The sequence below is a fragment of the Dunckerocampus dactyliophorus genome, chromosome 2 (genome assembly GCF_027744805.1).
Source record: "Dunckerocampus dactyliophorus isolate RoL2022-P2 chromosome 2, RoL_Ddac_1.1, whole genome shotgun sequence".
Lineage (NCBI taxonomy): Eukaryota > Metazoa > Chordata > Actinopteri > Syngnathiformes > Syngnathidae > Dunckerocampus > Dunckerocampus dactyliophorus.
In genome coordinates, this window is record NC_072820.1 from 3,919,355 (window position 1) to 3,935,240 (window position 15,886).

At 40.5% G+C, this 15,886-nt stretch overlaps 1 protein-coding gene across 2 annotated transcripts; it reads left to right on the plus strand.

The window, feature by feature from the left end:
* Positions 1-259: 259 nt before the first annotated feature.
* Positions 260-15,515, plus strand: LOC129177716 (cysteine/serine-rich nuclear protein 1-like). Of its 2 annotated transcripts, none has more exons than XM_054769120.1 (6): positions 260-333; positions 4,490-4,607; positions 9,392-9,573; positions 12,754-13,010; positions 13,083-13,346; positions 14,165-15,515. In XM_054769120.1, exons 3-6 carry the CDS (start codon positions 9,402-9,404, stop codon positions 15,122-15,124), a joined length of 1,653 nt encoding a protein of 550 aa, XP_054625095.1. In that variant the 5' UTR covers positions 260-333; positions 4,490-4,607; positions 9,392-9,401; the 3' UTR covers positions 15,125-15,515. The 2 variants fall into 2 exon arrangements, with proteins under 2 accessions (XP_054625095.1, XP_054625096.1); XM_054769121.1 differs by having other exon boundaries at positions 13,086-13,346.
* Positions 15,516-15,886: the final 371 nt, after the last annotated feature.

Sequence of the window (15,886 nt, forward strand, 5' to 3'; positions counted from 1 at the left end):
ATGAAATGCCTTGTGTACGACATGTATTATCATGTCTATGTGGCTGACTGTGTTGTAGTCAGCAGGTCGTGTCACATTTTTTCTTTTTTTTAATCACAGTAAAATATAAGAAAGGATAGCTAACCTGCTTTGCTAGCTTGTTATTGGTTTGCTAGCCGGAACTGAACTCGGAGCAGGGAGTTATCTCGCTGCTACGCGTATAGTCTTTGTTAGGTGCCAGCAGAGTCCTGAGGCGTTCAAGCAGCTACTACAGTGTAACATTAGCTCCTCACACGTACGCTGACTGCAGAGCCACAACTTCATCTTCATCAATATGCTGCTGCGGGAGCCGTGGTGAGTAATTTCACATGAACTGCAACACCCCGTGGTTTTGACATGCATTTTATCTGTTTACTTTTTGACCTTTTCGCCGTTATCGCTTCATTGGTGACGTCACTACCACTCCATAGCCAGTCCCGTGCAGTTTGGATTGTTGCACAGCTGTTAGAATATTCAGCGCTCATCCGTACTTGAGAGTGAATTGATTGCTGTGAGTGTTTATGTAGCACAGCAAGCGAGAACAGTGTTGTAATTGTAGCTGACATGTCTCTGCAAGGGGTGAAGAGGTCAGCAGCATAATGACTGTTATTATAGCAAAGCAGGAAAGGACTCCTTCAGTGAAAACTCATAGCGTTGCACAGTGGCGTTGTATGCATGCTGTCGTGGCCGCAGTTAGTTACCTTTAATAAACAAGTCTATCATTTCCAAGTGTGCTGCCTCCTCCAGCTCCACACGAGCTTGCCTGGGCTGAGACCTTTTAAATAAATGATGTGCACCCAGCGGAGAGCCACATGTAACATCTAGCTGAAGCCAGATGCAGCACTAAGAACATTGAATGCGATGTTTAGGGAATAGAGAGCCGCTGCCGGTTCGTGTATGTGCATGGTGGTCGACAGCAAACACAGGAATCGTCCAGAAACACCAGGAATGTCCAAACTTGTTCCACATACTGAAAAACGAAAAGATGCAATGGCCACTCTGATATTTTGTAAAGCATAAGAAGTTGTATATATTTCAAGAAAAATGTGCATCTCAGCTTTGTGATATACTGTAGATGAAAAACCATATTATTAGTATCAACTTTGATATTTGCTCCCCCCTCTCCCCCCATTTTTGCTATTTTTTTCAATTTTTAAAATTGTTAAACTTGGTTCTTAATCTTTGTAAAATTTTTTTTGTAATATTATGACTTCATTCCCATAATAGTATCGCTTTTTCCCCCAAAATTTGCAAAAATTACAAAAATTACGTGCTTTGTTTGTTTCTCATAATATTAGACCTTTTACAATTATTAATATTTAACCTCTATGCTACTAAAATGTCAATATTTTTCCTCAGAATATTACAAGTTTGTTTTTGCAAAATTGTGACTTTTTTTCTTGTTAGAAGACGCCTTTTTTCTCCTAATGTTTTTACTTTATTCTCATAAAATTGCAAGCGTTTTTTTTTTTTCCATTTTTGCTGTTTTTTCTCCCACCTATTTCCAGCTTTCTTCATGTAAATTGTCTTCTTGTAATTATGACTTTATTTATGCAATATTTTGACTTTATTCTTATGATGTTATGACTTTTATTTTATTTTTTATTCATTGTTTTGTTTGTTTCGCATAATACTACAGCTTTGATAAAATGAGGTCTTTTTTTTCTTTAACAATTCAAGTTCATGCTAAAAAAAAGATGTTATTCTCCCTCATAATATTACAACGTTATTCTCGTAAAATTACTGCTTTTTCTCGTTAGATTACAACTTTTGCTCTTAATATTTTGACTTTATTCATGTAAAATTACTGCAGATTTTTCCATTTTTGCTGGGTTTTTTCCCCCTTTTTTAGTTTTCTTGTTAAATTATATTTTACAATGTGCTGCGGGCAGATTTAATAAAAAAAACAACAAAAAAAACAGCCGTGGGCCTCCAATGGCCCCCGGGCCGCACTTTGTACACCCCTGCCATAAAACAACGGGGGGAAATGCTGCTGAAAATTAAAAATGCTGCAATTACATAAGCAAGGGGTGTCCAAACTTCTTCTATTCTCTTTACATTTTGACTTTTTTTAAACTATTTTTTCAATTTTTGCTGGGTTTTTTGGTTTCATTTTATTTCTACAGTGTGCCGCGGCCCGCAAATGGCCTGCGGCCCGTACTTTGGACACCCGTGACAAACGGTCCAGGATCAAAAACGTAAACGCAAAAGAAAAATGCTGCAAATTCCAAAAATGCACACAAAACCCCCAAAACAAACTGCATGAGTGAAATGCTGCAAGTTTCACTGAACCATTCTTCTGGGCATCTCCCTCATGCCTTCAAAGACGGATATCCCTCAGGTCTGGCGCCCCTGGTAGCTTGGCTAGCAGTTTTGTTCCGTGAAATTGCAGCATTTCTCTCATGCAGTTGTGGACGCATTAAGTTTTGATCCTGCAGCGTTTATTGGTTTGCAGCATTTTCCCGTTGCATGTGTTTTATGGCGTTTATGTGTTTTTGGTTTTGGATCGTTTGGGCATCGCTGCTGCCCCGTTGGCCACCATGTATGAGGTATCTGCATACCGGGGGTGTCCAGACCGAAAAACCAAAGGCTGCGTATTGAAAAAACACTTCGGCAAAGCTTTGTGTGACTATGAATTATTAGTATCAACATTTCAGCTTTTTCTCTTGACATTTTTTGCTCTATTTTTCCTCATTTTTGCTGGGTTTTTTTTGTTAGTTTTATGGAAAACAAACCGTATGCCGCAAATAGCCCTCAAGCCCCACTTTGGACACCCCTGGTCTAAACGGTGCCTCTTGTTGTATTGCATATTTGTTGCTGGGTGCACACGCACACGCACACGCACACGCACACACACACACACACACACACACACACACACACACACACACACCTTGAATATGGTTGTGTTAACTTAAGACAGTGCAGGAAAGCAACCTGTCAGTGCAGATCAACCAGAAGCGTTGCCACTGTTTACCTGCTGTATTTTATTGCTACTGGGGGGTTGAAGGCTTGCTTTGAGCCATACAGAAATGCAATCATTTCCACGTTGGGTTGTTTTACACCATTCCCACTATAAAGTCCAGAATTGTAATGATTAACTGGCTTGCTGTAAATGACTCAGCATGTGTTTTGACACGGATCATGTTCCTCGAGTGAATTTTTTATTAAATTTTTTTTACATTCTTTAACTAGCAGAAATGATCCTTTAATCTTGCTCGCCTTCACTCACGCCTTTCATCCAAAAGCACCGCTTGTGTAATAAACTGTGACAGATATCTCAAGATTAAGAGTCCACTTTCCTTGAAAGCCCTCCTGATATGGCTTTAACCCTCAGCGTTTGGATTCATCTTCCACGTTCACGTCCCAAAAATTGCTTCTTTAAGCCCTCCTCAGGCCTCACAGCCGTCACCAAAAACACGAGGAATCACTGGAATGTTAATTACCCTGCTGGGAGAAGAAAAAGCTGTTAATTTTTTCTTTTTTTTTTTGTTTTTTTGCTGAACTGACTCAAGTTGAGCACAAAAAAAGCATCAACGTTAAGGATACGTACTATCAATATGCAATTAGCTTAAACAAACTAGTTGCCAAAAACCGGCTTGGCCAGCACAGATGCAGCGCCTCGCTCTTTAATGCGATGCCTTCGAGCGTTAGGAAAGTTATGTAGATGCAGTATATGTTACTGTGCAATGTTCTATCACTATAATGCCACTCAGGCGATACAGTACTCCGCCAAGGCCTAACTGTGAGCAAAAATGGTGGAGAGATGTACTTTTTGTTTGTTTATCCGTCTTAAAGGGTCCCTGACATAATTCATCAACTTTGCTGAAATACCGTATTTTACGGACGGTAAATCGCTCCGGAGTGTAAGTCGCACCAGCCAAAAATGCACAATGTAGAAGACACAAACATATATAAGTTGCACTGGACTATAAGTCACATTTTTGGGGAGGAATTAATTTTATAAAACCAGCGACCAAGAACAGACGTTTCATCTTGAACGGCAAGTTATAGTATAAACAATAAAATGGAGACCAACAGGCTAAATGGTCGTCTGTTAACGTAACGTGAATAGGTGGTATGTTAGCCTAACTTATTAGCAGTTATTCAGATTTATATACTACAGCCTAAACAACATAACATAACTAGTTTACTTGCAGCTTGTATTCTGCCCAGTATCATTTTCTTTTTGGGGGCGTTTGTGTTCCGTCTTTCTCAGTTGTCAGTTGTACATTTTCAGTGGTACAGGATGATAGGGGTAACAGATACTGGCACGCAGGCCTAGAGCGCCCTCTCGCGGCTGTCAGTGTGGAAAAAAAAACATATAAGTCGCTCCGGAGTATAAGTCACAGGACCAGCCAAACCATGAAAAAAGTGCGACTAACGGTATGTTATATATTGTTAGTAATTATGTTTTACATTGTTCAATTTTTGCAAGCGAACGGTAAATTCACAAACATTACATTTATAGCACTTCCAGATGGCGCCACCCGTGACGAACTAGCGCTCGCAGTCCAGGCTCATTCCGGAAGTGATGTCATCGGGGTGACGCCTCTCAGCTAAAGCAGAGTAAACAAACGCTTCTCGAGGTAGATGGCTCAGTATATTTTCTATCAAAATAGTAGTCATGCCAAAATGTTGTGTTGCTGCTGCATGTTGACAGTTTCCGAGTAATGCTGTAGGTTTGTTTTCTTTTCCAAAAGAGGAAGGATTAAGATAAAAATGGACGAAGCAAGTGCAGAGAACGAGAGACAGATGGAAGCCCACCTCGAGTTCTTTTTTTTTTTTTGCAGTGTTCATTTCACTGATGACTACTTCAAAGGAACACCTTTACGAGAAGCATTTGACTTAGTACATTATACAAGTACATTATATAAACACATTTTGAAAAAGGATCCTAGTCTGCCCGTACACAAGACAAAAACAAGAACGACCACTACGTTAAAGTTGGCACAGAACAGAGTAACTTGTGTCTTGTTTACATAATGCATTGTAAACACTATTCCACGATAGCGACACGGCTGCGAAGCATAAAACATGTTATATAAAGATCTTTTCACAGCCATATGTTGACGGTGGGTAGCGGGGACAGCAGCGGTGGCTGCGAAGACGGCGAAATATACAATAAAAAGGGTTATAAAGACCTGTTTACGCTCATTAAGAAGCTGGTTTAAAACAATAATTGAAGGATAGGCAATTCCAGAGTGTGTCTTAAGTCTTAAGTCCATGTTCTGCAATTTGTCTATATTATCGGTAAATGTTTCTTCCTTCTTTTCTCCGCGAAAACTATGAACACATCGCTCAAATCTTTGCTATAATCACTGTAAACATCCTCTGTCTCGTAAACCGCTATGTTTGTTTGAGCGATAGTACTCGGATGGCGTCAGTTACGGAAATGAGACATGAGCTACAGTAGCTCGTCATGGCTGGCGCTGTGAACTATAAACGGAATTATTGCAAATTTACTGTTCGCTTTAAAATATCGAACAATGTAGAACATAATTACAAACAATATATAACATATTTAAGCAAAATTGATCAATCATGTCAGGAACCCTTTAAGCGTAGGTCACAGCAGGTCGTACGGGCTTCTACGACCAGTCTATGTTAAAAAAAAGCAAGAAACGCACGGAGGGCATGCGTGTGATGTGCTGATGTTCGAGCCACAGATCGGCCGCAGAGGTTCTTTGTCATGTCAAACAAACTCTACAGGCGCTTACATTTTTTTTCAGATTACAAGACAGATATACGCACTTTGTACGTCTTCGTGCATCGTCCGTACGGCCAACGAGTGTCTTTCGCATGTTTTGCTGGTGTCAGGTTTGGGCAAAATGTCAATTTTTTTTGTACATCACACTTGCAGACGTCGTACGTGTGTACATAATTAGACCAACGCACGTTCAGATATTTTGTACGTCCTCCATGAGTGTGTCGAGATCTTACTCCTTCATTGTCACCACAACTACGCTCTCCACGAACAGAAAAACGTAGGCGTTGTGACGTAGGCTTTAGTTAGCAAGCTACATCCTGTTTCTCCTCGCTTGGGTAGTTGCACTTTTACCCCACTCTCAACCTCTCTTGGTGTCCTGGCCTATTTCCTGGTGTCTCCTCCATACTCTTGACACTGTGCAAACTTTGTGGCCAGAGCGCGTATGGATTGGCTGCACCATCCGTTCGGCTTCGTTCTACTGGTAAAAATACAAAACTAGCCAGGAATCAGTCAGGAAGGACGAGAAGCGAGGCCAACGCCTGCTCATTTCTTTGCAAAACATCGGTAGAATTGAGATCACGGTCCTCTAGGACGATGTTTTTCAGGGCCAATCACGCTGTTTTACCATTATTATTAGCAAAATGGTTAGACTCTTCATTGTCTTGTTTAACTAATTATTATTTTCGTAGTCGATTAATCTGAAGTTTTGTTGTTTGGATTAATCGAGTGATCGGTTCGGCCCTAGTTGGGCCAAATCAATATGAACCAAACACAAACAGTTAGTGGTTTGGATGACTAAAGAACTTAAAAAATATTCACATTATTGAGGATATTTACATTTTCAAATAAAAAACCATGAATTGAATACCAAAGTCGTTGTCGATTAATCATCAGTTGCTTGTTGCAGCTCTAGTCTTGTTCTGCTTCCAGTGGCCGTTTTGGTCATTCTGCATGGGAGGTCCTGGAAGGAGAGCTGGCACGGGACGTTTTTTAAAATAGAAATGAAGACAAGGACTGAAAATAATCGATCAAGTCAAAAACATGGCACTCGACAGTAAATTCATGTGTATATTAGAGACAGGGCAAAAGAAAAGTCAATTCATTAACATGATCCAGGTTTCCTACACAAGTATGGAACTTGATACATTTTCTGAACATGGTGATTGCTCCTGCCGCCTCGCTGGCCGGGGCCGCGGGGCTAACTCGCCCTGGCCGGCGATGGGGAGTGAGTCGGGAGTGTCGGCCACCATGCCAACGACAGTGAGGTGTGAGTCCTTCAGTAAAATGGCAGCGTTTGTTTGTGATGCAGCGAGACCTGCAAAAATGAATCGATAAATCAATGATTCATCGATTATCCAATTATTCGACATCTATGTTGGTATTCCAATAATAGTTTTTTGATTAAAAAAATGTAAATATCCTCTGATTTCAGCCTCTCAAATGTGAATATTTTTGAATTTCGTAGTCATTCATGAAAGCAGACCTGTTATCTTCGCGCTTTAGACAAAGCAAGACATTCACACACGTCAGCTTTGACTTTGGAAAACAGTCATCAACGTTTTTGCCTCGTTCCTGATATGTTGTGGACCAAATCACTAACTGTGTGTGTTTGATTCATATTGTTTTGGTCCGTCAAGGGCAGGGACGTCAAACTGGTTTTCACCTTGAGCCACATCGCAGTTATGGTTACCCTGTAAAACTATATTAATGTATAATGGCCTCATGATAGTATGACACATTTGATTATTATTTGTCTTGTTTTAACAACAAACTTTCATTGAAAGAAGTCAAGGCAACAAGCGCAGGTATGAATGTGATTAAATGATTAAACTATAATTATTATTCTTGTGTTTTAATTATTATATCATTATTATAATATACAGTAATTCTAATCTTACTAATGTATTAATAATACATGATCATTAGTTATTGTAGTAATTATTCATTAATAAATACAAATAAAATCATTTAATTGTATTTGACAACAAAAGATAAGAACTTTTCTGTCAAAATTGACAACAAATACATTTAGCAAGAAAGATTATGTATCTTTTTGATTTTTTTTACTTAATATAATAATCAATATTTTTAAATACAAACATAAAAAAATCAATAATATTGAAATTAATAAGTAAAATGATAAAAATATAATTAACTATATTGAAAAAGTAAAAAAAATACAAATAAAAATATAGATTTTTAAAAAAATAAGATTAAAATAATAAAATAAAATAAGTGTCTTTTTGACATGCATTATTTCCAGGCTTTTGCGGGGCACATGAAATGATGCGGCCGGGCCTTGAGTTTGACACGTGTGGTCTCGGCAGGGGTCGGCAACCTTTACCATCACAAGAGCCATTTTCCCTCCTCTTCCTGTAAAAAAATAAAATAAATAGTCTGAAGCTGCAAAACATGACACGGGGTATAAACTTGTAAAAATTGTAATCTTTTTTAAAATGTTACCTGTTATAACCCCAAAATTCAACAAACAGAACAGCGCCTACATGCGTGGGCCTACTCTGAAATAAATTCAACACGTAACTCTGTAAGTCTTTCTGAGCGGTTCCCATATTTGTGTCAAATTAAAACAAAATGTTGCCAACTTTAACATTAAAAAGTCCGTGAGAGTTCACATATTTGCACATCAGTGTTGTTTGCTCAATACCGTTTACGCCCGCGCTGAATTCATTTTCGGAATAATTTCCAGTTTATTTTTTAATTGGGAGAATGGATGCTCTGGTATTTTTACAAACGATTCTTTCCTGTATTCTCCATCTGTGAATGGCTTCCCCCTCCTTCCCATCTCCGTATTGCACACTTGGCCATTTTCTCGCTGAATCTGGCGACTTTCCAAACCTTCTTGGTGATTTATTTTCTCGAAAGCGACTAGCGACAAATGTTGGGACTTTTCCTGACGTCGGTGTTTGGGGACGTAAAAGTGAAAGCACATGTTTTTCTGAGCGGTGAGCGCACAGTCGGCTCCCACGGCTCCTGAAGTCCCCACCTCGGAGATTATCGTTTGACGGGCTAGGAGCCCTTCTCGTTATATTGCTATGATCTCGATCCTGCGCAGTAAATTGCTTCAGGCTCATCTCAAAACGCCCTCACCTTTTTTTCCTCTCCTGCACGGTGAAACTCACTGCCTACCGCCCCCTCCCTTGCTCATTCAATCAGCACTCAGGACGCAGGCTAGATGCATTCACGGACTTGCGGCGAGTCGGATATTTCATATTCTTTTCAAAAATGTCCGTCGCCTACTTCAGTGTTTAAAAAAAAAAAAAAGCATCACGGTGCTCGGCGAAGGGAGCCGCAGGTTGCCTTACCAATTCATTGAAACTTCAGATGAATCAACAAAGAAAATAATTGTTATTTGCATCCCTGATGTCCAGGCCGGATATCAAGTATCTTATTCTATACGTTTCTGTGCACGGCCAGGGCTCGAACCAGGGTCCACCCAATGAGAGTCGAGAGCGCTATAGCCTTTGAGCTAAAAGCCCGAGCCGTCGACTCGATGTCCGGCGCGACGAGTAAGGCTTCAGGGAGTGAGGTTTACCTACGCACTTTTGCGTCCGTTACATGTATACATGCAGGAATGAGTGCTCCATGTTTGTAAATGTTGTCATGTGTACTTACTACGGTGAATGTTTTATTGTTTTCACGCAGAGTGACGACAATGGCAGGTGTCCTCAAAAGGAAGTTCGCTGAGGTAGAAGACAACGACTCTTCCTCTTCCCTGTCGTCCTCTTCGCCCACGTCCTCCGAGTGGGAGTCGGGCGGGGAGGGCAGTTCCTCTGACACGCAGGATTTTGCACCCCACAGCCCCCCCGCGCCCACCAGCTTACCCAGTGAGTCTCCAAGCCAACAACCAAGCTACCTTTTCTTTCAAATAATGCAAACCCGCTTCTTATCTGGCCACTTCCTATTAATGTTTTATAGGAGTGTCTCTTATCGCGCTGCAGCAGCCCTATTATGACTTACTGATATGAAAATGCTAACCTCAAGGCTGTTGTGATAATGCTCACCTCGTTACTGTCTGTCCGGTTGTGCAGAAGATCATTTGCCTGCGCAATAGGATGCTGTGGAGTCCATTTGAATGTCGAATGCTCCATTTTTATCGCGTTGGCTTCACCCGATGTGCGCGCATCGACAAGTTTGAACATAATTAATTTAGCAAGCCGGTGTGTTACTGTTTCAGGCCCGGCTGTTTTTTAAAGCTGTCACAACGGAGTCGTGATGCAAACAGAGGCGCAGTGTGGAGCATGCTTTTTAGACATGCAGACACAGGCTGAGATAAGCTTAGTCAGCTGGCTTCGCTTGTTTACTGTCTGTCGGGGCAAGAATTCATCCTCAGTGATGTGCGAAGGTCAGACAACCTTTTTTTTTGTTTAAACCAAACTGTTAAACTAAACAGTAACCTGGCGCGTTACCTCACTGCAAAAAGATTCCCAACATTGTTATTATTTTTCCCCTCTCTCTCTCTGCTCTTGCATTTGGTAGCAACACAGCTTTTCGCAGGAATTTTTTCTCCTCTTTTTCAACTTTCAAACCATATGGTGTTCATTTGGCCACCCAGAGACCGCCTGTCGCCTCCATTCACGACCTCAGAATTATTTATGACTTTTTCACTGGTGCTGTTGATATCGTACATATACTGTACAGTTGGACTCCAAATGATTTAAACCCTAGAGCAGGGGTGTCCAAAGTGCGGCCCGCTGCACATTCTAAAAATAGAGTTTAACAAGAACACTAGTATCTGTTAGGGGTGCTTCGTTATGCACGGTATTGATTTTAAACGCCGATCCCCTTCGCCGATCAACTCCGCCCCCGTTTGCTGCAGCCAGCCTATAGCGACCATCTCCCGCCCACTTTCCCTTCACAAAGCCAAAACAAGCATGTCTGCCGTGTGGGACTTGCTGTCGTTGTGAGAGTGACATAAGTGTTTAAGTGACATAAGGCTTTAGTTTGGTGCGGCACTTGGCAGGGTGTGGTGAGTTTTCACGCCTCGCGATGTGATCGTCGGCCGGGCGGCTGCTAATTAGAAAAAAAACGCGGGACACGCGCCCGTTATACCCAAACAGTGGTCGGATTCGTTGGACTGGATGGCCGGACGTCGCAGGGCAATGCAATAAAATAAGAATATAAAATAAGAACATGAAAGTTATCAATAAAAATAATAATCAGCAAATTCATATATTTTAAACAGTACCCCCTTTACCAAAAAAATAAATAAAATCTTTCCAAAAATAACATAAATCTCAGCACAAGAAACACAAATGTGTTGTTGTATAAAATATGTAATACATGAATTATCTACTCAGAGATGGGTGGAGTAGCCAACAAAACGACTTTAATCTTACTTTACAACAATTTTACTCAAGAAAAAGATATGTGATATCCACATATTGGTATCGGTTGATATCGGAATAGGAAATTGAGAGTTGGACAATATCGGTTATCGGCAAAAAAGCCAATATCAGGCATCCCTAGTTGAAATAGTTGGAAAAAAACGCAGAAATGGAAAAACAGTTGTAATTTTATCAAGTAAAAATATAAACAGAAAAAAAGTCATATTCTAGCTAGAAAAAAAGTCTCAGTTTTACAAAAATAAACGTGTAATATTATGAGGAAGAATAGTGTCATTTTAGTAGAATATAGTTGAAATATTAAAGAAAAAAATCTGTTTTTTTAAGTAATTGTAATCTGGGAAACAAAATAAATGCTGTAATTTTTGGAAGATTATGTTGGGGAAAAAGTTATAATACTGTGGAAATGAAGTGATAATATTATGGGGAAAAAAAAGATTCTTTAAGAAGAAAGTTGAAATATTTGGAAAATTGGAAATTGGAAAAACAGCAAAAATGGGGAAAAAAGCGCAAAGACCGAAGTTGATACTAATAATAGGCTTTTTCACTTACAGTATATGACAAAGCCGAGATGCAGTTTCTTGAAATATATATATAAATCTATATATATAACTTCTTAGCATATCTACATGTGTTGCTTTACAAAATATCAAAGTGGCAAAGTTGCATCCTAGTTCTTCCCTATGTGGCCCTCTCTGGAAAAAGTTTGGACACCCCTGCCCTCGAGTTTGTTTTTTTTCTCTAAATGCAATGCAAGGCTGCTGGATGTGGTAGAGTCTAGGTGAGGCTGTCCCACATCATGTATTCCCCAAAATACAACTGAGACCTGGCAGCGCTTCCCCTCACACAGTGTCGCTGGGAGTGTTTCTGGCTTCCCAGCATGCCTTGCGGCACTTGAGTTGTTAATATACGTGGTTAGAGTTAATTACAGCTGCAACAATTAATCGATGATTTTGGTGTTCAATGTATAGTTTTTTTTAATGTAAATATCCTCTGATTTCAGCCTTTCAAATGTCACTTTGACGTTGGAAAATAGTGACATTTTTGCCTCTTTTCTGATATTTTGCAGACCAAGCCACCAACTGTGTTTGGTTCATATTGATTTGGTCCATCTAAGGCACCGGTGTCGAAAAATACTTCCTTTAAAAGTCGTAATATTATGAGAAACAAACAAAATAAAGTTGTACTTTTTTGGAAAATTAGTTCGGGGAAAAGGTTATACAATATTATGGGAATAAATTCAAAATATTATGGGAATAAAGTCATAATATTCCGTAAATAAAATGTACGAAGACTATTTAAGATAAAGTTGAAATGTTTGGTAAATTTAAAGAAAGCCAACAGCAAAAAGGGGGACAAAAAGAGCAATGAGCAAAGGTCATACTAATAATATACCTTTTCACCTACACCACAAGTGTGTTGTTGATATATACCAGGGGTCACCTACCTGGTGCCCGCGGTGCCCCCCCCCCCAACTGATACAGTATATACTGTACATTTTTTTCGAACATAAACTGACAGACTATTTTGCAACAGGGAAAAAGTTGCTTGATAATCCTTGATGATTAATAAAGAATCGGGCTGTTCACGCCTCAGTAACCAATTCAAAAGTCATTTTTAAAAAGCAGATTAACTCTCACCCTCCCTCCCCCTTCTTCACAGCTGGCTCCATTGTGAAAAAGCCCAAGCTGGTAAAAAGGCAATGTCATGTGCGCTTCGACCAGGTGATGGTGTTCAGTTTCCCTCGCTGCCAGGGCTTCACCAGTGTGCCCAGCCGTGGAGGAGCCACTCTGGGTATGATGCGGCGGCACAGCGCCCTCCGCAGGTACACAGTGGCGGAGCATGAACTGGAGCGCCGGTGCAGGCAGAGGCACCTGCTCAGACTGAGACAGGAGGGATTTGATGCGCTGAAACACAAAGTTTGTGCACTTCATTTTATAAAGTGTTTAGTTCATTGGCTTTCTTCTTACTTCAGTCTTCTCCTCTTATAGCAGATCACCAATGAGGAAGGCCAGCTTCTAAATGAGGACGTCCACATCAGCGATGCTGAGCTGGAGGATGGGGGTTCCCTGCAGCCGCACTCCTCCAGGCAGCGGCAGGCTCTGCTTCTGGCAGCTGGGGTGAAGCGCATCGACAGGGAGGAGAAGAAGCAGCTTCACGCTCTGCGTCTGTCCAGAGAAGCTTGCGGATGCGACTGTCAGGGCTTTTGCGAGCCCGAGACATGTGCCTGCAGCTTGGCAGGTATCAAGTGCCAGGTAAGATGCGTAAGTGTACAATTTGTCATTACTAAGCAAATCAGTTAAAGGAAAACTGCACTATTTTTAAAAAATGTTGCACATCCTTCGTAATCCTTGAACGCACGTCTTTCTCTTTTCTGTGTGTTCTTAACAGAGAAAAGCTGCTAGCTCGAGGCAGCTAACAATGCATGTAATGGGATTCACCTAGTCCGCCAATAGAGCTCTCTGTTAAGACACCTCCAACAATGTTTTATCGTTTTACAGTGGTGTGAAAAGTGTTTGCCCTCATCCTGATTTCTTATTTTTGTGCATTTTTCAGATCATCGAACAAATTGAACTATTAGTCAATGACAACACAACTGAACACAAAATGCAGCTTTTAAATGAAACTATATTATTATTAAACTATTATTAATTAAAATTAAATAATTATTAATTAAACTGTATTATATTAGCAGTTGTTGCTGCTAAGGGTGGCCCAACCAGTTATTAGGTTTAGGGGACAATCACTTTTTCACACAGGGCCATGTAGCTTTGGATGTTCTTTCCGCCCATAATAATAAAGTTTCCTTTGAAAACTGCATTTTGTGTTCAGTTGTGTTGTCATTGACTAATATTTACATTTGTTTGATGATCTGAAACAATCAAGTGTGACAAACATGCAAAAAAAAAAGAAATCAGGAAGAGGGCAAGCACTTTTCCACACCACTGTATATACTGTATATAATTAGCTTTATTTGCCAAAAGATGAGATAATCCCAACAATGACGAGAAGCACAGAGAGAGACAATCCAGAGTGCCAACAGTCCTTAAAGTTTTCTCATCCTCCCCCCCAGGTGGACCGCTTCAACTTCCCATGCGGCTGCACTAAGGACAGCTGTGGAAACACAGAGGGACACGTGGAGTTTGACTCAAAGCGTGTGCACACACATTACATTCACACTGTCATGCGACTCGAATTAGAACGCCGACTGCAAGATGAAGCGATGAGCCGAGAGGACCCGCCAGGACTTTCAGAAGACCACGTAGGGTCTGAAAAGCCGAGTGAGGCCCGCGCGGTGACGAGTGAGCCGTACGACAGGTGCCCCTTTGGCTTCACCTTGGAAGAAGAAGACGACGTCGCTCTTACCATTCCCACCAGTCCTTCCTTTATTTTGCTCCCAGAGCGATCGGTGGTGGAAGAGAACAGCTGCAGCAGCGACACGACTGAGTCCTCTTTTTCTTCCTCCGATTGCGATGGCGGGCGTCTTCGCGCCAGTCATGAAGGAGCGCCTTGTACCCTCAGCATCTGTGACTCTGAAAATAACAACTACTCTATGTGTGACCAACTGAGACTCATGGCAGCACCACTGACCCCGGACAGAAGCAACTCTACAAGCACGACTCCCGACAGTGCGGGACCCCATCCAGCAAACACATTCACAGACAATCAAAGCACAACAGCGACGGATTATCAGGATGAAAATGCAAACCAAGCCAGGGACCCCTTTGAGGATGAGGATTCTCTCGAAGGCTTTCCAAACACCCCTTCCCCTACTCTGGACTATCCCTCCTCCAGGTATATGGACCCCAGCCTGTCCTCGGACTCCGACCTGGAGTTCTTTGACAGCGACTATCCTCCCGGGCCGCTCCACAGCTCGTTCAAAGAGCACAGACACTCAGACAGCTTTCACCATCTCCAGCTGATTAGCTCTGTTTATTTGCCTCCGTGTGAATCGAGCGCCTACCTCCTGGAATCTCTGATTGGCCTGACTGAACCGAGCGCAGAGCAGCCTTTTGATAATCAGCTTTTATAGCAAAATATTGGGGAAAAAAATTGTTTTTTATATGCCAAGAAATTGTTTTCAAGAATATTAAACAGAGAACTGCTGGTGATTTTGTGGTATCAAAATGTAATTAGTTCTCTTCTGCTTTTTAAATAATATGTTTCAGAGAACTGCCACTTGTTTATCTATTTCTAATCTATACCATGTTTGTATTTATAAACTTCTGTGCTAAGCTTTGATTTGTTATTTAATTTTATTCCTTGGCCACAAAAAAAGATTGGACTCCCAATAGATGTTACTTGCCTCACAAAATATCAACAAATATTGTATATATATATATTAATATTTTACTGTTGTGTCAGATTATAGGTTATTCATTGTCATTGCTAGTAATTTTTTGGATGCCTTCAAATATATTTATGTACTGTAATAATAAATTAAACGTTTTTATTTATTAAGTGACTGCTTCAAGTGTCTTCAGTGAGTTTAAATTGCATCCTAATAATAGCTTTATTATTTTTTATAGCTTTTATATCCCCTCTAGCTACAGGTGCAAACCACATTGGATTTCGTACATTAAATTCAGTTTAATGTACATTGCCTTCAGTCAAAGGCCACTAAATCCTATTAGTTTACAAAAAAAGACAGATATAAACAATTATATAAAGCCATGAATGATTAACAAAATAATACAATAATATAATTTTAACACCAAAAATATTTTAAAATAATTTTGTATTACTGGATTTATTTTTTAGTACTATGTACAGTATTTAAACGCCGGACAATGCA